General features: G+C 40.1%; 2 protein-coding genes across 4 annotated transcripts; one reads left to right on the forward strand and one right to left on the reverse strand.

The window, feature by feature from the left end:
• The first annotated feature begins 18,307 nt into the window (after window positions 1–18,307).
• Window positions 18,308–20,830, forward strand: LOC105702220. 3 transcript variants are annotated; one of them, XM_012429613.2, is made up of 5 exons: window positions 18,308–18,459; window positions 18,984–19,295; window positions 19,383–19,706; window positions 19,783–20,202; window positions 20,400–20,830. In XM_012429613.2, exons 1-5 carry the CDS (start codon window positions 18,457–18,459, stop codon window positions 20,607–20,609), a joined length of 1,269 nt encoding a protein of 422 aa, XP_012285036.1. In that variant the 5' UTR covers window positions 18,308–18,456; the 3' UTR covers window positions 20,610–20,830. The 3 variants fall into 3 exon arrangements, with proteins under 3 accessions (XP_012285036.1, XP_012285035.1, XP_012285037.1); XM_012429612.2 differs by lacking the exon at window positions 18,308–18,459 and adding an exon at window positions 18,682–18,884; XM_012429614.2 differs by lacking the exon at window positions 18,308–18,459 and adding an exon at window positions 18,683–18,877.
• A 103-nt stretch (window positions 20,831–20,933) lies between these two features.
• Window positions 20,934–23,740, reverse strand: LOC105702221 (membrane protein FAM174A). Its single transcript, XM_012429615.2, has 3 exons — window positions 23,200–23,740; window positions 22,467–22,579; window positions 20,934–22,379 (listed from the first exon to the last, which is right to left on the reverse strand). The coding sequence occupies exons 1-3, from the start codon at window positions 23,497–23,499 to the stop codon at window positions 22,214–22,216; spliced, it is 579 nt and encodes a 192-aa protein (XP_012285038.1). The 5' UTR covers window positions 23,500–23,740; the 3' UTR covers window positions 20,934–22,213.
• Window positions 23,741–23,778: the final 38 nt, after the last annotated feature.

A 23,778-nucleotide genomic window follows, 5' to 3' on the forward strand; every position in this document is an offset into this window, starting at 1 on the left:
TCAGCGCCTTTCACATCACCTTAAGGTTCGCTCATATCACGTTAAGGTTTATCGTTACCACCAAAGTGACGAGCTGGCTTATGTTACCACATAAGTATCCAAAATGGCGTTACCAACAAAAAGGGGTATAGAAAAAATTGTATTTTATCAACCTCAGCGCCTTTCACATCACCTTAAGGCCGTCGCTTATATCACGTTAAGGTTTATCGTTACCACCAAAGTGACGAGCTGGCTTATGTTACCACATAAGTATCCAAAATGGCGTTACCACCAAAAAGGGGTATAGAAAAAATTTTATTTTATCAACCTCAGCGCCTTTCATATCACCTTAAGGTCGTCGCTCATCGGGTCTCCTTAACGAGGCTCGTTGTTCCCCGTCAAACGCGCCCGACAAGTTCGTTTGACAATCAATACGTCCATTGTTCGAGCCAAGACCCGAGGATCTGTCGATTTATTCGAAAACGCTCGCGAAAGTCGATTCTTTAGCTGCCTCGCGCAGCGACGCCATTTAAAACGGCCGTCCCTCGTATTAACTCGAATTTAAAGGAAGGCGGGGGCGGGAAAATTGAATTTCAAATTCACGCCCAGGGGACGTTTACCCTCTGTTGGACGGGATTAAATGTAGCCATATATTCGTTTTTCACCTGGCCTCACGGCTTTCCTCCGATCCCGCGACTCAATAGAAGTGCTCCCCCTCTCTTTCGGTCGATGACGTCGATAACTCGGTTTATGATGCATATCACCATGGCTGGGGATGACCAACCATTGTTGAAATTCTGACCTTTTAATGATGTATAATTTCGGGTTGATTGATACTTTCTTGGACAATAATTTGATCCCACGGAATAAATACTTTTCTTTCTTCCTCTCTCACCCTTTCAAGATGGCGTCAATGACTCCGATTAACATGTATTGCCATTCATCCGAGTTGATTTGACACGACCGTTATTAAATTATATATATACATAGAATGACCCTTTCATATTACCTTAACCAGTTAGAATTATAATAACGGCCGTGTCAAATCAACTCGGATGAATGGCGGCAATACATGTTAATATAGTAGCTTTCTTTAAATATATCGTGTATTACACGTACATATACGCAGACATTTCACGCAGCAAACGGTATGCAAATTGTTTGTAAATCGACTTTCTTCATCATATGACGATCATGAATTTCTATCTGAGAGGCTTTTACCAGATTGAAAGGGAAAAGAGTACCCGAATCTAGGAGCAACTTCCCATTTCCCGGTGTTTTCATCGGTCTCTGTACATCTCTGTACACTTTGTTGGATGACGCACCGAATTTCGAAAGGCTTTACGTATTATTCAGACCAAGCCATTTGCCCGTTGTAGAACATTCCCAGGCTAGTTATTTACCTAGCTCTCCTAAAGGACGTTCATATCTGAGCGGACCGTCTCGGTATCGTAATCCTAACCCTCGAATTTAAGAGTACCGCGTATCTTCTTTAAATATTTCCAAAAGCATCACCCTTATTACCGATCCTTAGACGAGGCTCTCTTGCCGATCCTTAGATTTTCCTATTTTGGTTCTTCTTTCTCGTACCATTCTAACCGCCATTTACCGAACTCAGGAGTACACTGGGAGACATCAACGCCCTTCCATCCTGCACAGGCGATGCCGTATCTGCAGGGGAGGCATTCATGTCCGCCATTGTACTTCAACATAGCCATAGAAGGCTCACTTTTTGGCTAAACTCCAGAGAGGAAGGACGTTTTTCCTAACCAAACGAATCTAAGTGGTACATCTAAATGTTAGTACCTAAGAATTTACATTCTTAAGTTTAACCCTTTGGCTACGGTGGATGGATGAATAGTTTCGCTATAGGACGTGAAAACAATATTAACGTATGTCAACAACAGCGATCAGGGTTTCGATGCCTTCGACTATACATTTAGCCTCTGCGTTGGTATAAAGTAGCAATTTAACCCTTTGGCTACTAAGGGCGCTTAAAGATGCCCGACGTTTGGTCCATTATTGCCTGCACGGTCAGACGAATTTCGCCCATATGTCGAAATGGCTCCGTGTTCAAAGGGTTAATAAGTAATGGTTTTATTCACTGTTATGCATTAAATTGCAAACCACCATAACGATCAAAAGACGTCTTACAAGGAAAGTATCCCACGTGAACCTCACCGATATTCTTGATCTTGATGCACGTACATAGAAAGATAAGAAATACGTATCTCTTGATTCATTCTAATTCGGGTGTTTGAGTGAAAACCACTCCCAAAAACATTTTGACACTCTCCCGTAAATGAAACTGAATATGAAATATGTATTGTTGAAATGAATATGATATATGTATATGTATATGTATATATATATTGGTGATCGCAACCGAAGAATTTACAGACGGTCCGGTCAAGAAATATTATCCCGTTTCCGAGAGAATACAAAAAAAACTGTTTTTGAGAGCGAACTCCTGGGATAATTTCCATTCCTTAAATTCGCAAATTAGTATTTATAAAAAAAATACGTGTCTTTTATTTTTCGATGCACTGGAACATATATCGGAACCGACAAAATTGATCTGTACATACACTTGGGATCCTTCTCTTGTCAGACAATTTCGTTTTTCTCTTTCACGCCAAGGGGGTTTTTCTAAGGACCCAACATCGTAACAACACCGTCTTAAAGGCGGATTAGCACACGGCTCGAGGCATTCTAAGAAGCTTAGATACATTATCGCTGTACGTGCTCGGGTACTATACATTAGCCGGCACAGGAAAAAAAAATAAAATAAAATAAAAAAATATAAAAACAAAAAGAAGCTTCGAGAACAAATCGCGCGTCGAAAACCCTCCCAATTTCCCCAACAACAATTTCCCCTAGTCCTGCACCTTATTTGTTGCCCTATCCCGAATGTGTCTTATACTATAAACGTAAACATTTTAACGACTAATAGTATAATTGTGTGTGATATATTTAAAAACTAAAAATTACGCAAAATTAGTCATTACATTCGTGACATTTGTACAGCGGCCTTCGTCTCGTACCGTTTCTCGTGCATACTGAACAATCGCATTATGCATTTTTGTCTTGCACGCGCACTTGTACAAGGAAGGGCACGAATAAAAAGCAGAATACGCTGGAGTGATTTTAGAACAAACGAGAACAAACGACACCAAAGTACGGTTCTTTATAGGTTATCATAATTCCATTTTTGATGTAATATGATAAATAATTATACGAATGTGTACCTAAAAGTATGGTTAGTAATGCTTAAACAGTATTTGTTGTTATACAGTAATGTACAGTAATGTACAACAGTAAATATTGTATTATATTTTTTTCCTGTACACTGAGCGAACATTTTTTCTTTTTAATCATTTGGATTATTTAAAGATAAATGATTTCTTTCGTCAAATAACAGCGTTTTGGTACAAAGAACGCGTAATTACGAATCTCTTTAAAACAATGATGTGACTAATTGCAACAACTAACAGTGGAATGTTTTAGTCGATCTAGGTAAAGAAATGGCATCTTAGGTATGAAATTATATTTTGTTTCGTTGAACCGAGAAAAAGAAAAGTCAGAGTAACAAAAAATTGTTCTTCTTCCAAGGAAATGATTTCTTTGCATGGAACTGAAGGAGCGAAACGAATGGCTTCGATTTCTTACTTTGTTATCTTAACACATTCGCGACCGCTGACGTGAATTCACGTCTTTTCATGTTCTATTCCTGTTTGCCGCTGACGTGAATTCACGTCTTTTCATGTTCTATTCCTGGTTGCCGCTGACGTGAGTTCACGTCATTTTAAATTCTATTCCTGATTGCCGCTGACGTGAATCACGTCCTGCTTAGTTGGCTCGCTAATTGTCAGCCGGCGCGGCGCACAAGTTTTATCATTTTTATCCTTGCTTTAACGATACAAGTTTGCGGCGACCAGTTTCAGAATTTCATTATTTTCGCCGATACTCGGTATTTGAAGCGGAAAAAATTTACCGGTCGCGAATGTCTTAAGATATAAAATATTCGATCGAAAACTACATATCTTTGACTTAATGCTACGGTTCTTTTTAACTACGTTCAAAGGAATAATTAAATTAGAGAATAACATTTTTTTTTACAGGGTACTTGTTTAAAAAAAAAAAGGGTAATTTTCCCACCGCCAGCAAGTATGAACCCCCTTAAGAAACTTCGGAGGCAGTCCACTGTAAACAATTGAAGCCAAGTCGGGAAAGTACGAACGAACGGATCTATTACTTCCGGTGGATGAGGGAATCCTTGAGACGCGAGCGAAGCTTTAATTATTGCGAGTCCTCCGGAATAGATAACGAGACCCTCTCCTGGCCTAGATTACTAGGAATTAACCACATTCAGCTTTTCCCAGGATTAACGGATCCCAGAGTGGCAGTCTCGGTACCCGTTTATACGGGAATTCGAAACACGCAATTTCCAGCGAGGGGTGTTTCCGTTTAATTACCCAAATTTCATTAAGCCGGGGAAAAAAAAGGAGAAGATAACCACGCAATTGTAGTTATCAATTTCTCCCCTGCGTATTATGCCGCGCCGACATAATTAATTTCTATTATTCCGCGCGAAAATCCCGCTCCATTTTTCCGAAACATTCTGGAATCAAACATATGTAAAATGGAATAAACCATTACGAATAATTAATAATTACCCAAATTTCAATAAGCCGGGGGAAAAAAAAAGAAGAAGATAACCACGCAATTGTAGTTATCAATTTCTTCCCTGCGTATTATGCCGCGCCGAAATAATTAATTTCTATTATTCCGCGCGAAAATTCCACTCCATTTTTCCAAAACATTCTGGGATGAAAAATATGTAAAATGGAATAAACCATTATGAATAATTAATACTNGCAATTATAATTATCAATTTCTGCCCTGCATATTATGCCGTGCCGAAATAATTAATTTCTATTATTCCGCTCCACTTTCCCGAAAAATTTTGGGATGGAAAATATGTAAAATGGAATAAACCATTAGGAATAATTAATAATTAACCAAATTTCATTAAACCGGGGGAAAAAAAAGAAGATAACCACGCAATTATAGTTATCAATTTCTGCCCTGCGTATTATGCCGTGCCGAAATAATTAATTTCTATTATTCCGCTCCATTTTCCCGAAACATTCTGGGATGGAAAATATGTGAAATGGAATAAACCATTACGAATAATTAATAATTATTCAAAGTACTAGGACAAAACGTACTGAAGATTTATAGCGGGTTTGGCCACAATGGTTGGATATAAAAAATTGCAGTTGAGCGTAGAAAAAATTATATCATCGAAGAAAATCGTTTCGTCGACTTCATTCGGTTCATTCCAGATAACGTGTCGGTCGAGTGAACGGAATTTTAGTTCACTCGACCAAACTTTGATCAACTAATCTTGCTTTAACCAGCTAAAGTATTTTGGTTAAATAGTTTTGTTAATTTTATAAAATACTTTAATCAATAAATTAAATAATTTAGTTAAATTTATCAAATTGCTGCAATGTTCGGGATGATCTACCACGGTACCTCATGTACTCAAGCAAAAGTTATTAACCTAAGCTATTTGTTACCGAATATTGTCATCCAATAATAACCATTCTCTACGGTTGAACCAATTGTATCGACTCAATCAACTATTTGTCAAAAAATGTACCGACTCGATCAATCATTTGTCTAAAAATGTACCGATCAACTATTTGTAAAAATTGACATCGACTCAACAAAATATTTGTCGAAAATGATACTGACTCAACCAAATATTTATTAAAAATTGTATAGGCTCAGAAATATTTCTCAAAAATGGTACCGACTCAACCAAATATTTATTAAAAATTGTATATTCACCAAAGAAATTTCTCAAAAATGATATTGAATGAAAGAAATACTTGCAGGAGCAAGAAATTATTCGGAGCACCTGTAACCACTAGTAATCCGCGGATCGCCAGTTAAGAACAACTGCCATGAAGGGGCAGCCTTATCTCGATGATAAGCGAGTCGACGACACCCGAGTTCACCCCGGAAGAGGAGACGAGGCGGAAACACTATCCTTGATGAACCGAGGGAGCACAAGAAATCCCCGTACGACGTTTCGAGGGAATAAATCAATTAGGCTGAACCCGACGGGCGAGGAATACCAAGGCATGCTTCGAAGTCAATAAGGATTGTCAATTTATGAGCGAATAAACACCGCAGGGGAGAACAGGAGCACCGGACATTGTGAGCCGACGAGCAATTATACTCCCGGGAAAATAATAACAATAACAATAATAACATTAACAACAACAACAACAACAACAACAACAATGCAGAGCACATACCTACAGACAGAAAAAATAAATTGGTATTGTTAATTTTGTTTGTGCCACAAACTAGATTCCAGCTTCACCCAGCCTTCGAAATATGGACACTTTCTTCTAGAACCAAGGACATATCTTCTTTTTTTTTCCATGAAATATCATTATCATCGCGTTCGCCGCTGCGGCAAAAATGCATAGGGTGATTCCAGTCTTCCGTCAACCGGAGATGTCTCACCACGCCGCGGATGACAACCAACGTTGCATCGCTTCTGGGATACGATGACGCACGATCTTCCGTATTGTCGAGTCCCTTTCCCGCCACCGGTGGCGCCACCGGTGCCGATACCCCCGGCCTCGATTCGAGGGGCTTGATTTACGCCTCTCAAAATCCCAGTCGCATCGAGTTCGTAATAGGTCTGGCCGGTATCGGCCCATAAACTGCACTGTCCGATGCAACCGATGGTCCACAGTTGGACAAAGTCAGGGCCGAATCGGCCCTAAAGGCCTCCACACGTATGTACACTGGCGGATGTGAATGCTTTCCCATCGTGCATTGCCGTCACCGTGTCTGTAGGGTAGCCACTCGTGTCCACCGCTGTACCTTGCCTAACGACACCCATAAGTCCAGGATTAAAGCGTTACGAAAGTGTCATCCATGTACCCCAAACAGTCAATGTAATTATAAGACTTTTCTCCAAACAGGGTGCACCGAATAATTTGATTAGATTCATTGTTAACGCGCGATTATGGAGGTCCTAACGGAGGTCCTGAGACTCGTGGTATTTCGTTCGTTCGAAAGAGAATGTCGTATTTATACCGGATAGGGATCAAAGAAAGAAGTTTCTGATTGAGAAATGAAATTTCGCGTGTTTCAAGACCTTCATTGGGACCCAAAGTTCCATCTAACAATAAGACCAGGGAGGGAAGCCTGCACGTCATATTGCCATCTTGCATATTGTCGACGGCCATATTGGTCAGCCAATTTTCTAGCCTCAGAGGTTTTGGTGAGATGATTCATGAGGTATGGTTGAGAAATGAAATTTCGCGAGTTTCAAGACCTTCATTGGGACCCAAAGTTCCATCTAACAATAAGACCAGGGAGGGAGGCCTGCACGTTATATTGCCATCTTGCATATTGTCGACGGCCATATTGGTCAGCCAATTTTCTAGCCTCGGAGGTTTTGGTGTGGTTCAATCGGGAGTTTCGATCGGCAATAGCCTAAGAGATACTGGAAAAACTCTTTGCATAGTTTTGCATCCTTTTACATAGTTTCAAGTCCCGAAATTCTTCGTCTTCGCGTTTAGGTAGTGGACATGTCCAGACCTCCAGCCACCTGGAGGTGATGGACACATCGATCAGGATTTTCGCTTTTCACGTCTACGACTTCCCTACGAATCCTCCTCCATGGATGAGGAAATATGGCAAACCCTTTTCAGTGTGGCGGTCATATCATATATATCATAATCATCAGTATATCAGAAGTTCTTCCTTCTACACGTGTCTTCGATAGCCCAGCGGTTACGCTCACCGCTCGTACCGCGTAGTTTCTCGGGTTCGAATCCCGCTCAGGAAAGATTTTTCGGTGTTTAACCAGTTAACTGTGAGTGACGAGTATACTCGTCATGGAGAAGTGGCACGATTTTGTGCATTGGCGAGTATACTCGTCATGCGTATAAAGTAGGGACCATTGGCTATTTAAATTTTAATTTTTGAGAAAAACAAAACATATTCACAAATTTCAAGATGTTTAGAATATTTTGAGGCCAGGCCGGAATAAAACAAACGAATAAAAAATATAAATAATTTGAGATAAACTCATGCGCCCCGTATGCACCGGCTGAAACAGCTTGCCATCTATTAGATATTATTTGTTTGAATTCATATATATTATACAAAAAATAATAATAATGGAACGTTATCGCGAATGAATTTTTTGCTAGAATTTGTTGAGGACCCTATTGCATCGTATCCAATAATCCGGGAAAAATCGGCACAAACTCGGCCATCTAGGCCTAATGTAACACAATTACTCGGGAATCACGTTCTGGATCATATACCTAGAACTTCGAACACAACAAATCCTATACGAAGGGGTGCACGTTGTTATAAACGCAAGATCAGGAAAGAATCCCGTTACTGGTGTTCCATTTGCAAAGTCCCATTATGTGTAACACCCTGTTTTGCCGAATACCACGCCACGGCAGGAATTTAAATTCTTGCTACCATATGCATTTAATTTCTCTTGCGTTGTTCGTCTAATAAGTATGTAATATATGTTTAAGTTAACCAAATAAATATACATTAGTAATAAAAGTGTCAAATTTATAAAATAAACCCATCTTTTTGATCGAGTATCTTAACAGCGACACTTACTCTGCGATTGACGAGTATACTCGTCATCGCTCGATTTCGGCGACACATATAGGTGCGCGCTCGCAAAAGGGGACGCCATAGCTAACTGGTTAAGGCAGAATCTGCCTGATAGCCTTATTGACGAGTCCACACAGGGCAGACCCTGGACAAAACACAACAACAAATGGGCACACACCTACACGCCTACTAAACTCAAATCAGGATTACAAGCAAAAAGTGTAGAACAGGAAACTAAGCATGCCACAGCCTCTCTAAACAATCGAATAGCCCTTTTGACGTATGGGCGAAATTCCTGGCCGCGTGCAGGCAATAATGGACCAAATGTCGGGCGCACATACGCATACACCTTTCGCAGTCAAAGGGTTAAAATCGTCGATTTTACCGAAATGAATTAAATCAGATTAAGGTGTTCAGAAGTCCTGGCCGAGCTTTCGTCCTTGGATGACGTTAGAGCGAGCTCTTCCCGGGATTTCGAAGAAAGTAAACACGCCGTAGAGACGAAATACACCGAATGATGCTCGGCAGCTCCAAAGAGGGACGCGTATTACATCAGGAACGGCCGTCGTATATTTCAGGCAGGATTTACGACGAGGCGGGGTAATCCTGGTTGCCGGTTATACCCCGAGGTGTACGCGGAAAAGAGAGTGGCAAGTGTTATCGCGACCCCAGGTGACCAAGGTCTCCTCCACGTTCAAACCTATCGTGGAATGGCGAATGCCACTCATTTTATGATCTTTTATGTGGCAAAGTCGATGTAAATTTCCCATTATTTTGTCTATCTTGGTAGTTTTTTGCAATGCACTTCGTTTGTTTCATATTTAAATATTTTTGGGTGGTCATTGTGTCCTGCAGATATGAGTTCCAAATGAGGACTCATTAGCGAAGCCCTCATGACTCGTTTCATGATCTTTCATGAGGCAAATTTAATGCAAACTTTACATTACTTCGTCTATCTGAGGAAGCTACAGACGCTGGAATTGTTTATCGGCAATGAGTGACATTAATTTATCTGTACATATGCGGACAAAGATTGAAACATTGCATGCACTTAACATTGTTTCGTATTTAAGTAGTTTTGGTTCGTCATTGTATCCTGTAGATATGAGTTCCAAATGAGGACTCATTAGCGAAACCCTCATGACTCGTTTCATGATCTTTCATGAGGCAAATTTAATGCAAACTTTGTCTATCTGAGGAAGTTACAGACGCTGGAATTGTTTATCGGCAATGAACGTCGTTTGTTTCATATTTAAATATTTTTGGGTGGTCATTGTGTCCTGCAGATATGAGTTCCAAATGAGGACTCATTAGCGAAGCCCTTGTTACTCATTTTATGATCTTTTATGGGGCAAAGTCGATGTAAATTTCCCATTATTTTGTCTATCTGGGTAGTTTTTTGCAATGCACTTCGTTTGTTTCATATTTAAATATTTTTGGGTGGTCATTGTGTCCTGCAGATATGAGTTCCAAATGAGGACTCATTAGCGAAGCCCTCATGACTCGTTTCATGATCTTTCATGAGGCAAATTTAATGCAAACTTTGCATTACTTCGTCTATCTGAGGAAGCTACAGACGCTGAAATTGTTTATCGGCAATGAGTGAGATAAATTTATCTGTACATATGCGGACAAAGATTGAGACATTGCATGCACTTAACATTGTTTCATATTTAAGTAGTTTTGGTTCGTCATTGTGTCCTGCAGATATGAGTTCCAAATGAGGACTCATTAGCGAAGCCCTTGTTACTCATTTTATGATCTTTTACGGGGCAAAGTCGATGTAAATTTCCCATTATTTTGTCTATCTGAGTAGTTTTTTCGCAATGAACGTCGTTTGTTTCATATTTAAATATTTTTGGGTCGTCATTGTGTCCTGCAGATATGAGTTCCAAATGAGGACTCATTAGCGAAGCCCTCATGACTCGTTTCATGATCATTCATGAGGCAAATTTAATGCAAACTTTGCATTACTTTGTCTATCTGAGGAAGCTACAGACGCTGGAATTGTTTATCGGCAATGAGTGAGATAAATTTATCTGTACATATGCGGACAAACATTGAGGCATTGCATGCACTTAACATTGTTTCATATTTAAGTAGTTTTGGTTCGTCATTGTATCCTGCAGATATGAGTTCCAAATGAGGACTCATTAGCGAAGCCCTCATGACTCGTTTCATGATCTTTCATGAGGCAAATTTAATGCAAACTTTACATTACTTCGTCTATCTGAGGAAGCTACAGACGCTGGAATTGTTTATCGGCAATGAGTGACATTAATTTATCTGTACATATGCGGACAAAGATTGAGGCATTGCATGCACTTAACATTGTTTCATATTTAAGTAGTTTTGGTTCGTCATTGTATCCTGCAGATATGAGTTCCAAATGAGAACTCATTAGCGAAACCCTCATGATGCGTTTCATAATCTTTCATGAGGCAAATTTATAATATTTCGAAATTTCGTATAATAATCGTATCCGGAGTTTCTATACACCGGTATGCAAATTTCAGAAGGGACAGCAAATCTCGCAAGTTTTGTGCATATCACTTTTTATTACAGCTGGGAGAATTTACAAGCAATCGTGTACACGGAAAGAATAATTGCACTTTTAACAAAGGACAACATTACCGATAAAATATTCCTCTTATCGCGGGAATAATCGCATCGACAACAAAAGTGTTTACAATCATATCGAATCATAGATGTAACCATTGGGGAGCTTTCTATAGAAAAAAAATTCTTGCTAAATTAGCAAATAAATTTGTTGCAACAGCCAAAAAATATCGTTCTCCCTGCTCAAACGAATGAGTCATATACGATTTGTTGTTGCAACAAAAGAATATTACAACCCCGAATGGAATTTGTAGTGCCCCGGGGAAAAACCCTTTTTTAGTCAATATAACAAAAATCTTTCTGAACGAAACTTTTCCTGATCCATTTTCAAGTGTTCACGTTTGTTGCAGTAAGACAAATTTCTTGTTATGGCCGTAAATTCTTTTCCTGCGTGTACGAAGGCACTTATACGGATGTACAACTACCATAAGCCATGTTATATGAAAACATGAATACTTTTGTATACTAACTTTCGATCACGTACATGTATGTAATTGTACATGGCGTATGAATTTTTACGTTGAATTGCTGTTCCTCAAAATGTTCTTGGCGAACTTTCGTCTGGTTTTCATCTCGAGTGCTGCTGTTATGGAATACATTTGTTTGTGAAATATCGAAATACTGTTAACAATGTAGAGAAGAAGGGGAGGGAGAGAGACTCAAGGACGAGAACGCATCTATATGTACAAGTTCAGAAAATTTGAATTTATCAAAAGTTAATAATAATGTAAAGAATAAAGGTTAACATTGTAACAAAGAGGAAGAGCGAGGGAGGTTGAAGAACGAGAACACATCTATACATACAAGTTCAGAAGATTCAATTTTATTAAAGTTAATAATGTAGAGAAGAAAATTTAACACTGCAGTAAAGAGGGAGAGCGAGGGAGATTGAAGAACGAGAACGCATCTATACGTACAAGTTCAGAAGATTCGATTTTATTAAAAGTTACTAATGTAGAGAAGAAACTTTAACACTGGAGCAAAGAGGAAGAGCGAGGGAGGTTGAAGAACGAGAACGTATCTATGCATACTAGTTCAGAAGATTCAATTTTATTAAAGTTAATAATATAGAGAAGAAAATTTAACACTGTAGCAAAGAGGGAGAGCGAGGGACGTTAAAGAACGAGAACGCACCTATACATACAAGTTCAGAAGATTCGATTTTATTAAAAGTTAATAATGCAAAGAAGAGAATTTAACAATGTAGAAAAGAGGGAGAGCAAGAAAGATTGAAGTACGAGAACGCATTTATGCATACAAGTTCAGAAGATTCAAATGTATTAAAAGTTAATAATGCAGAGAAGAGAATTTAACACTGGAGCAAAGAGGAAGAGCGAGGGAGGTTGAAGAACGAGAACGTATCTATGCATACTAGTTCAGAAGATTCAATTTTATTAAAGTTAATAATATAGAGAAGAAAATTTAACACTGTAGCAAAGAGGGAGAGCGAGGGACGTTAAAGAACGAGAACGCACCTATACATACAAGTTCAGAAGATTCGATTTTATTAAAAGTTAATAATGCAAAGAAGAGAATTTAACAATGTAGAAAAGAGGGAGAGCAAGAAAGATTGAAGTACGAGAACGCATTTATGCATACAAGTTCAGAAGATTCAAATGTATTAAAAGTTAATAATGCAGAGAAGAGAATTTAACACTGTAGCAAAGAGGAAGAGCGAGGGAGGTTAAAGAACGAGAACGCATCTATGCATACAAGTTCAGAAGATTCAAATGTATTAAAAGTTAATACGACCGACATAGCAATATCGATAATATCCCCGATGAAAGAAAAGAAGAATTAAAAAAAAGCTAACAGCAAAGATTCCACTTTTGTACATTTCTAAACCACATGGTATTATGTAAATTGAACTCCTCAAGGGCATCATTTAAAAATATATATATTAAAATCAACATTTTCCATCGTTCCATAACATTAATTTTCATCTCTTCGATACGTCGCGCCCAGAATTTTAAACTTTCCGTAATTTCTAGCTTGAACGGGACGAGAGGGCCGATTTTGTAACTCGAAACTAGTGAAAATGCGAAAAGGGTCAACTCCCGCGATTCTGTGACTTTCATCATGGTGAGAAAGTTACATATTCTACGTGAGATCACTCGACAAGAAATTTGTCGACTAACGACAACGCATTAAGGAAAAAACAATATATAATAAGAGAAGGGAACTAGTGAAAATGCGAAAAGGGGCAACTCCCGCGATTTTGTAACTTTCATTATGGTGAGAAGGTTACATATTCTACGTGAGATCACTCGACAAGAAATTTGTTGACTAACGACAACGCGTTAAGGAAAAAACGATATATAATGACAGAAAGACACTAGTGAAAATGCGAAAAGTGTCAACTCCCACAATGTTGTGACTTTCATCATGGTGAGAAGGTTACATATTCTACGTGAGACCACTCGACAAGAGATTTGTTGACTAACGACGACGCGTGAAAGACAAAACGATATATAAGGAGAGAAGGAACGACTCGAGGAGAGATGGGTAAATTTCTACCACGTTTGAGTCCATTTTAGGTTAAAATATCCTGCATGGCTGCATCCACGTTACTAGAGAACGAACTCCTGGTCACGCAAACAGCAAAAAGCACATTTCGGGATATCTCTGATCCACGTTCCATTTGAAAGAGATGAATTTCTCAATATCATTTAACGGTACGCTAACGGTAACACCATCAGGATCTCTGAAACATTAATTTTAATATCCGCATGGCGTCGCGCAGTTTTCCGCAATTCTTCGTCGGCACCATAAACGAGGTGCAATTTCAAGCCGTCATAAGCGTATTAGCACAGTTCACGTCCACGGTCCGCCCTAGCTCAAAACACGTTCCCCCCCGACTTTGGTCTAGGGATTTCGCGTTTCCCCCGCGAAGCTTTGAAATTGGGTCAATAAACCTAGGTAAGACATTCAGCGGTAGGATCGAGCGCTCTCGCGAAAGGGGAGAAAACCGAGAAAGCCCGAGACCGTTTTTCGGGCACGGTGTTCGAGTCGCGCTGGAGACCGTTCCCCGTATACCTAGGGTCTAGGGATTTCTCGTTTTCCCCAGAGGGACCAGAGACCGGGCGAGACGCGAAATCGAGCCGGCCGGTCGTTGCCGGTTATCGGTTCCGCAGCGGCGAGTCGGGCGGCGAGGAATGCGGCCGATCCCGCCCAGCCAATCGGAATCCGCGGTCGAGCCAAAGGACGAAGGACGATGGGCACGGGGAGGGGGAGGGGGGAAAAGGGAGCAAAGAGGAAGCGGCTAGAACCGCCGGGGGCGAGTTCGCCCAGGGTGGTTGGAGATAATGCGGGTCGATACGCGTAATTCGGATACCTCTCTCTCGCTCTCGCGGGCTCGGCCGGTCGGACCCTCTCTCTCCCTCCGCGAAACGGAGCGCCGCCCGGGCCGGGGTCGTTCCTTACCTTGCCGCTGTCGGCCGCCGGCGAGTTCTCGACGATGTCGTAGATGACGTGCGGCAAGCCCGCGATCCCCAGGAGGGAGAACCCGAACCCCGAGGAGTCGCTCCGGCGCAAGGTGACCAGCAGCTCCTCAGCCATGTTTCAGCCACATCGATCCCCGGGACGGTTGTCATTTGCCGAACGTACCGCGGGACTCGGGCCCTCGGTGCCGCCTCTCCGCGCGGCGCGGACCCCTGGGCGACGCCGCCGCAGCGACGCGTCGTCTAGCTCGCGCGCGCGCCGGCCGACTCGCGCGAGACCGTCGCCGGTGCCGGTGCCGCTGTCGCCAACGAGTGACGCGGAATGCAGGGAAAACAGAACTCCTGCGCGCTCAAGGGGAGACTCGGCCCGCACCCACACCCTCGCGACGCCCGACTACCGACTACTACCGACTCGGCGACCCCGGCGGCCGCCGCTCCCGCGGGGGGGCGCCACCGACAAGGCCCCGCCGCCGCCCGAGCCTCTCCCGATGCCCGCTAGGGGCGCCACGGGGGAAGGTTCAACCGTCGTTTCGTCGAGGGGACTCGACGCAAACTGGACCCACCGGTCTCGACCGTCTTTGAATGTACAGCGAGAGTGGATTATGTTTTCAGGCCGGTATATTTACCGAGATATGTAGGAAACGGCAACGCGAGCCGGTAGCTCGCTTTAGTCTTGTCTGGTTGCAAATTAAGTTTGGCCCTTCCGCTGCGCGATGTCCACTGCGAATGATTCTAAACTTTTCTTTTGGACGGTACAAACGTGCGCGTACATTGACGTCGGTACGTCTCCATCGCCCTCCTCGATCCGGGATTAATTGGGTCCGGAGTCAGTAAATCGCATGTCTCCGTCGTATTAATAAATACGCAGATTCGATCATGAGCGTCTCGATCGATCCTTAAACTCGGATTTACTGGGTTTCGACCCGATCAATGCAGGATAACGATGGAAACGTAGTTACTGACCTCGTTTTTGTTGCACTCCTAAATCCGGGATTTATCGGAAACGGATTCAGAAAATCGCATGTCTCCATTGCATTAATAAATACGCATATTCGATCATGTGCGTCTCGATCGACCCTTAAACTCGGATTTACTGGGTCCGGACTCGATAAATCCTGGATTTCGAGTTCGATGGAGACGTAGTCATTGACCACGTGTTTGTTGCACTTCCTAAATCCGGGATTTATCGGGTCCGGATTAAGTAAATCGCATGTTTCCATCGTATTGAAAAAATGCGCATATTCAATGCTGAGCGTCTCGATTGTCACTTAAACTGAGATTTACTGGGTCCGGATTCGATAAATCCTGGATCTCGAGTTCAATGGAGACGTAGTCATTGACCACGTGTTTGTTACACTCCTAAATCCGAGATTTATCGGGTCCGGATTAAGTAAATCGCATGTTTCCATCGTATTAACCACGTCTCCATCGCACTTCTAAATCCGGGATTTATCAGGTCCGGATCCAATAAATCGCAAGTCTCCATCGTATTAAAAAAAAACTCGAGTTAACCGAAGTTTAACTGGTTTACCCCCAGTTTAAACCTGCCGTAAACCACTTAAACTTCGGTTAATTCAGGTTGTAGAACCGGGCTTAACTCAGATCAATTTATATTAGCGCCACAGCGGCGAGCGACGAAATGACGTGCACGAATGAAAGGATTTGATTAACTACAGAAGAACAGCAACTTCTGCCGTATGTTCTCTGAAGCCAATCAGAGCTTCTTATTCTCGCTTCGTCGCTCTGTGGCTTGTCGCTTAAGCTCCAATGAAATATTGGCCTTATCTTTGCATATCTGCATAACTTGAAGTGTTATTATCAAGATTGGTAATTGCGCATTTTGATGTATATTACGTAAACCAAGTAATTTACCATAGAAAATAATAAAAACCCAGTAAATTACGTTTCTAATATACAGATTGCCACAAATGTACGATATACGGCATCCGCTAGATTATAAACGTCTTTTAAAACACGTGTAAACGCGTAAATATTTTTAAGGAATAATAAATGAATTTGACGCTTGTGCTTAAAATTGTTAAAAATTTAACATTTCCAATATGGCGGTATGCCGCAGATGAGCGATATACATATGTATCCGCTAGGTTATAAACGTCATTTAACACGCATGTAAACAGGTAAAAATGTTTATAGAATAATTTGGCGGTTGCATTTAAAATTCTTTTGACTTAACCCTGTTCAATATCGAAACTTCTAACTGGATTTATTATTTTCTATTTAGAAATAGAAAGACATGGTATACTTTGCGCGCGCGTAGAAAACTAGGGAGATATTATACGTTGAAATATATACATAAATAAATCACGTATATTACCTAACGTATCATACCTAATCAGCCCTGGTTATTATACAAATTGTCATATGCAAATCCGTGGCATTTTCTAAATTACGCAATTGATGACGTCAAAATGGCGCTCGAGTACAAAATTAATATACAAGTTAAAAACTGAACGTCTGGCGCTTCTCGCCTTCCGTTTAGTCTATGGTCAAATCCAGAAATTTACTCCGAGATTAGGAGACTTAACGTGAAGTGAAACCCCCTTCAAATCAGTGGATCCGAATACAACACTTTTTTTTAAGAGTACTAGACCGAACTGTCCGAAACTTTGGCACATCACTCCTGATCATCTAAGAATTGTCCTGACACATTGAAAATTTGGATTTTTCAAAAGAATTTTTTAACTCAGTCCAGACCAGAACCAAAATGGCGTCGAGCTCTGATATTTCGATCAGTATACAATTATCGAAGGCTCTGATATGAGAAACTAAAGGGTCAGGACAATTTTACGACAATTTAGAACACTCTGGTAATCGATAAACTCGCATTTGAACGGGATAAAGGCAAAAAAAGTGTTGTATGCGCTTAATACGAGGTCTTGGAGTGAAAATTTAATTCACCTGGAAATCACAGATGGCGCAGGAGGTACCACTGCATTCAATTAGGGCCCCAGAAAGCATGAATCCAGAGGATTTCTGGAGTTTTACTTCGATTTCTTTATAATTATTATACGAAAACGACAGGTGGAGTATGCCATTTGGGACAATACCCAATATAATTCGATACAGCTGTCAATGTAAAAACGAACATCGGCAACGTAGGCATTGAGAAAAATCTTCTTTATCGACGTTGATCAAGTTCCTCGACGTGTTTCACTTCACCTTAAATCTGAGATTTGAAATGCAAATAATGTTTCGAATAATGCTTTACAGGGATACCCGTTATTTTTTACAAATATAACATGAGAGCGACATTATTATACTAAGCATATCTAAATATTCTTTTATTAATAACTCTACTTATAAATTTAAAAAAAATCTAACGCAATAACAAAATTAAAATTATGCATAGATGCTTAAACATGTTTAAACAGGTTTAAAGCGTAATAATAGTTTTTGGAATAAAACTATCACATACGTGTTATTGGTTAGTAATACATTAAATAATGAAAGCATTACAATTAAGTAGAAACTGATAGCAATATTTGTTTTTCAATTGTAGTGGACCTGAGAATAGGAATTTTACCATGAGCGATAAATCACGTTGATACGTGGAATGTCATGATTTGTGAGAGCACGACTATAAAAGCCACGTCAAGCGGAGGAGTCATTCAATTTGAAGTACTAGAGTGTTCGAGGTATAGTTGGAGATAGACCGCTCTAAATTATACTGGAAATTATTGAAACTGTCGAGTCAAAGACTCTCTGATATCTAAACATGGTAATAAGGCAATGTTTAATACATTAAACATCCAGTTATTAAAATTCTTCATGGAGTTAGTCGTCACTTAAGGCTTTTACTGCCTAAGGCCGGAGTCCCACTGAGCGCGCCGGGTGTCACATAGAGCGCGACGCGTCAACGCGATGTATTGCTGATTGACTTATCCTCGACGCGGAGACGCGCCGCGATTCGTGTGACACTCGACGCGTTCAGTGGGACTGCAGCTTTTGATTGCCTAATTTGAATATGATTCTATGTATGAGTACTGTAAGCATCTTATTCAATTGAGGCAATTGACGCTCAAAGTGGGTTTTTGTGTTACTATCTTCTTTAAAGGTTCTTATTACCGTTCGCGTAAGAAATCAGTAAGACTGTTAATATTTTAGATGAAACCTTATCAGTCACCTGAAAGACAGAGGTACAATGTAAGATTATAGCGCGCAAATTGCTGGCACGTGGCTCCAGTTTATTTCTTCACCTGCAATTGTGTATACTAATTAATGCCAATTCTCATTTTGTTTCAGGAGAAAATGAACAAAGACACGTCGCAGTTGGACAGCGTTAATAAGCTATTTACGGAGAAAACTTTGGAGGAAATTCTGGAAAAGGCTACGGGAAAACCACGACCAAGGATATTAGGTTGGTCCTTTGGAGGAGGATTTACCAAGGGTGATAACTACTTATCAACGGTAAACAGAATCACTGTCAAGGGAATCGTAGAGAACGAGGAAGTGGAAGTCAAGCTCGTCGTGAAGTCATTGCCACAAAATTTAGGAAGAAGGAATACGTTCAGGAGCACAGAATTCTTTTACAATGAAATCATCTTTTATGAAAAGGTAACAGGAAGACGAAGGCAGGCATATTGTACATTTTATGGCAGTTCCCTAAATTCCTCGATAATGATTCTTCTATATTAATTTCAGATAATCCCAGAGTTTGAGAAGTTTGTCAAATCTAAAGGCCAGGCTTATTTATTATGTGTGCCTCGCTGTTTAGCATCCCATCTAGATGGGCAGAACGACTATATTGCGCTTGAGGATGTTAGTCCTTTGGGTTTTACTGCAATTACTCGACAGAGCTGTCTGAATTTTGAAGAATGTAAAGCCATTTTAGAAGCTCTTGCGAGGTTTCACTCGATTTCTCTTGCGTACAAAAATGAAAAGCCAGATACGTTTAAAGAGATAGCTCACCAATTAAACGAAACTTATTACCACTCACGGCTGTGGTATTGGTATGAGAAATTTCATGTAAGTTTATATCCTACGATAAGAAAGGTTTATACTGTATAAAATGTCTCCGATACAATTTTTCTTAACTTTTTAGAGCGTGTTGGTAAGAATTGCCAAAGATGCAGTGCATAAAGAATATCCCGGAAGTAAAGTCGAGAAGCGATTTAACGAGTACACGTCTGAACAGCTTTTTCTTCGAAGTGTAGAGCTCTGCGGACGAATCGATGCACCAACTTCTGTAATCAGTCAAGGAGATTCTTGGGGTCCAAATTTTTTGATAAGAAAGACTCCAGAGAACACGCAAGAGGTTCTAATGTTGGATTTCCAACTGGCGCGATGCGCAAGTCCCGTTCTTGACATTTCATTCTTCATTTATTCGTGTACTGATAAGAATTTGCGGGATGAGCACTTTGACGATTTATTAGAAGTGTATCATGCCGAGCTTACAAAGTCAATTACCTTGCTTGGCTCAAATCCTGCGACGATTTACCCAACAAGTATTTTTCTGCAGGAGGTAAGCTAATCGCTAATCGCTAATAAATTATTTTAATTTTATTTGACGATAATGGAATTAATTATTAAACAGTTTTAGAATTTCTGCTATGACATCTAATGTTTTTACTCATTTTTAGCATGATTTTATACATTTTTGTGTAAACAAAAAAGGAATGCGAGGGAATTAAAATCATTTCTTTTTCTCATTCATTTCAGGTGAAAGAGCAATTTATCCATGGTTTTACTTTTGCCTTGGAATCTGTAACTTTTGGTGTATTGGACGAGACTTTCGATTTAGATGTCATCGCTGGTGATAAGAGGATTGACATAGCCGATGTGTGGAAGTTATCTAACATTAAATCGCAAGAAGGTAGACAGCGCCTTTCTGATGTAATTCTTCACGCGGTGGAGCGAGAATTTATATGATATGAATTCTAGTTAATTTACACTTGGGTGAATCCAGATATAAAATGTAATAAATTAAGTAAATAATTTTTAAACTTATCCTGAGAAGGATAACATCGGACATTCGCTAAACGAGAATTGCAAATGAAATAATTGATAAATATTATCATTTTTTAAGAATAAGTTATGGAATTACCGTTTATAAGTAACAATTTTATAATGTATTACATACTTGTTAGATGTCGATTATAAATGTCAGTATTCATAGTTTATACCATAATTTTGAACAGGAACCACAGAATACAGAAAGTATTACTTGAGGCATTCAAGTATGTAAAATTAGAGTTTGTAGATAATCTTTATTAAATTTATAGAACTAAGTAAAATATAGACATTCTACATTTATCAATTATTACAACAATGCCATTTAAGTGTTTTTTGCATATCTAGTCTGTCCTACATTCCATGCAGGAGGCACAGAGTGCTTTTTAGGAGCGCGAGGAAAAATTAAGACTGATGAAAGAGACATCGCTCATAGCTGGATGTGCATTGGAACGAAACATCCTAAAGTTGATGTCACGGTTAACCAAGTCATGGTATGTCATAATCATGAAGTAGCATAATGTGTTCCCACTTTCTTATAAAAGTAACCTTATATTTCATTGCCAAGTTAGTTAACAGTAACGCTAACAATTCATGCAAGAAATCCGACATTCTTAAATGTTCACAAATAGCTTTTGTAACATCATCTAAAAAATACTTCATCCATACGCAAATATTGACTATCAAGACATTTATTATTTCACATCTTAGAAATATTAATAAATAAAAATGACAAGGCCGGTGATACAAGTCGATTGTTTATATCTGTACACATGTAGTACTACACCTGACTCATAGTGTAAGCTCTATCATAATGTATAATCAAGTTGCAACACTTTTCTCGCAAGAATTGCCAATGTTACTGTTGACTACTTGGCAAGGGAGAACGAGATTTGTTCGGGATACCGTACTTTTGCACTTAGTTTATACTTTTGTCAAATTTGGCGTTCGAATTTCTGGACGTAATGACAAAAATGACTGTTCGGATTATGAGTACGATTACACCATTATACATTTTGGTACAAAAGTATCGTACTTTCCACACTCGTTCTCAAATAGGTGCAGCGAGTGCAGGAATCCTCTGGTATCGTATAGCATAAAGTAAATATATAACCTCACCTGAAAATATTATTCGTGGTTTTCAATTTCCATCGAATCAGTTATAGTGGAAATTGAACGACTTCATCTTGAATTTTCTTGAGGTTTCCGGTATTTGGGACAGTCGGCAAAAATGTATCCACATTTTTGCATTTCTCGTGAAAAGTGTAGTGCAATAGGTTACACTCAAGTACAGAAGTACAGCTAATCCGAACAAACTTATGAGGGTAGAATTTTCCAGAAAGACTCGTAGCATGGGAGCTCCTTATGATACTTTGTGGTCACGATCAGTGCCATATCACGTTCAAACATCTGTCAATTTTATACACTTGTTTTTCTTTTAAGTAGAAAAGGAATCCTATACTTAAAGGCTTGTCGATACAATGGAACTTGTTAATACTGCAAAATGGCATATAAAGCTGCTTTTATGAATTTTGATGCTGTGCCATTCGTGGTGATACGTTGCTTGCATCGAACACAGTTGTATCGTCGTCGTCCTCTTCGTCTAGTGGCAATGGACGCATTTCCACGTCTTGCCTATGTGCAAGTACGCCATATTTTCGTACCATTTGGGCTCGTGACTTAGTTATCCTATTTAATGACATCGCCCAAATGAATACTTTTCATAATGTACATAAAATATGGTATAACAAGTAGTATTATTTCGTGTTTACAAACCTAAAGCTACGGAATATAATGTAGGACATGACGAGCACACTGAGTCCAAGGAAAACATAGAACCCACGCCAAAGGGCACCAGGGTTTAACGATGTCGCGTGTCCAGCACCTGGCTGCCAAATAAAAATTACTGGGATTTATTAATACACACAGTACACAACAAAGAGAATTAATGTAATGGCAACAATCGTTAGCCCATGTTATTCCAATGGGATAACGATAACGATATGTCATTACAAGTTGAAGAGCAGGCCCCCTGGATGGCCAATGATTCACGTAATATTTAAACAGAAATGCTAATTTAAACACTCTTTAATTGCCCAGTCTATTTTTAATATTTGAATATATAAGCCCGTACTATGAAAACACTTTTCCTACATGCACAGGCAACGCTACCGCATCTAAATTAATAATTATCAAACCATTGCCCGGAAGTTCTCGACTAGTGGAACTAAAATGCGAGCTTTTGAGTACTACCGATTTAACCAAATCCTTTAATCCTGGTGTTTATTTGAATAATGAAAATATCTTAAAAAAATCGTCATAACAGATTTTTCTATTTCAAGAATTAATTTTTATGGCTTGACGCAAGCCTTTAGATCAGAGGTGACCAGTTCACTCGACGTTGCAAATGTAAAAACCGACAGAGATCTTTGAACGAATGAATTCAACATGATATTGGAAGCCTATGTCGGAGAAAAGTCTGTATGTACACAACTACGTTTCCACATACCTGAGCCGGCGGCACAATGGTCTTTGACGACGTATCGTTATTAATTTCGCCCGCGGAAGTGAGGTTATGGTTCGACGTAACGTGCTTATCGTTGGCGCCGTGAGGCCTTTTCTCCTCGTCGAGTTTCGAGGGGTCTTCAGGTTTGTTCGCAAGGTCCGCGCCGGCCGTCTTCGGGGAAACATCGGCCGGCGCGGAGTCGGCTGTCCTTGACTTCTTGAAACTTTCGTCACAAGTTCCGAGACATACGTAGAAGACCATAACGTAGTACACGAGGAGTTTCAGAGTTCTCGGACGCCTCATTGTACCCGGTCATTTGTCCGGACTTGGTTGACTTTGTGAAAACGCCTGTTCAACACGTTACTTCTCACAAGGTCCCACTCTATCCTTCATGTTGAGTTTCCTGATGACATTTGGATGCGCATGTGTCATGTCGACCTCTGGTTAGATCCGCATGTGGACAAGCGACTTCTTCCAACCAGAGATGAGTTGGGAGATTGCTCACAGGCAGGGTCGCGCGATCACACCGTGTGCTGCCTTCTGATTTCGTACGTTAGCTTTCACCGTTTTTTGCCCCCAAGG

This window comes from Orussus abietinus, unplaced genomic scaffold (assembly GCF_000612105.2).
Source record: "Orussus abietinus isolate OABI.00-Male unplaced genomic scaffold, Oabi_2.0 scaffold690, whole genome shotgun sequence".
Taxonomy (NCBI): domain Eukaryota; kingdom Metazoa; phylum Arthropoda; class Insecta; order Hymenoptera; family Orussidae; genus Orussus; species Orussus abietinus.

What these genes read in the sequence shown, in the direction of transcription:
- LOC105702220 (XM_012429612.2), top strand. Translation starts at nt 18,846, where the DNA reads ATGAAACCTTATCAGTCACCTGAAAGACAGAGGTACAAT. An exon ending in CTGAAAGACAGAGGTACAAT is followed by an intron (nt 18,885 to 18,983) that starts GTAAGATTATAG and finishes ATTTTGTTTCAG; the next exon opens with GAGAAAATGAACAAAGACAC. An exon ending in AAATCATCTTTTATGAAAAG is followed by an intron (nt 19,296 to 19,382) that starts GTAACAGGAAGA and finishes TATTAATTTCAG; the next exon opens with ATAATCCCAGAGTTTGAGAA.
- LOC105702221 (XM_012429615.2), bottom strand. Translation starts at nt 23,499, where the DNA reads ATGAGGCGTCCGAGAACTCTGAAACTCCTCGTGTACTACGTTATGGTC. An exon ending in CCATTGTGCCGCCGGCTCAG is followed by an intron (nt 22,580 to 23,199) that starts GTATGTGGAAAC and finishes TTTATTTGGCAG; the next exon opens with CCAGGTGCTGGACACGCGAC. An exon ending in ATTATATTCCGTAGCTTTAG is followed by an intron (nt 22,380 to 22,466) that starts GTTTGTAAACAC and finishes GTCATTAAATAG; the next exon opens with GATAACTAAGTCACGAGCCC.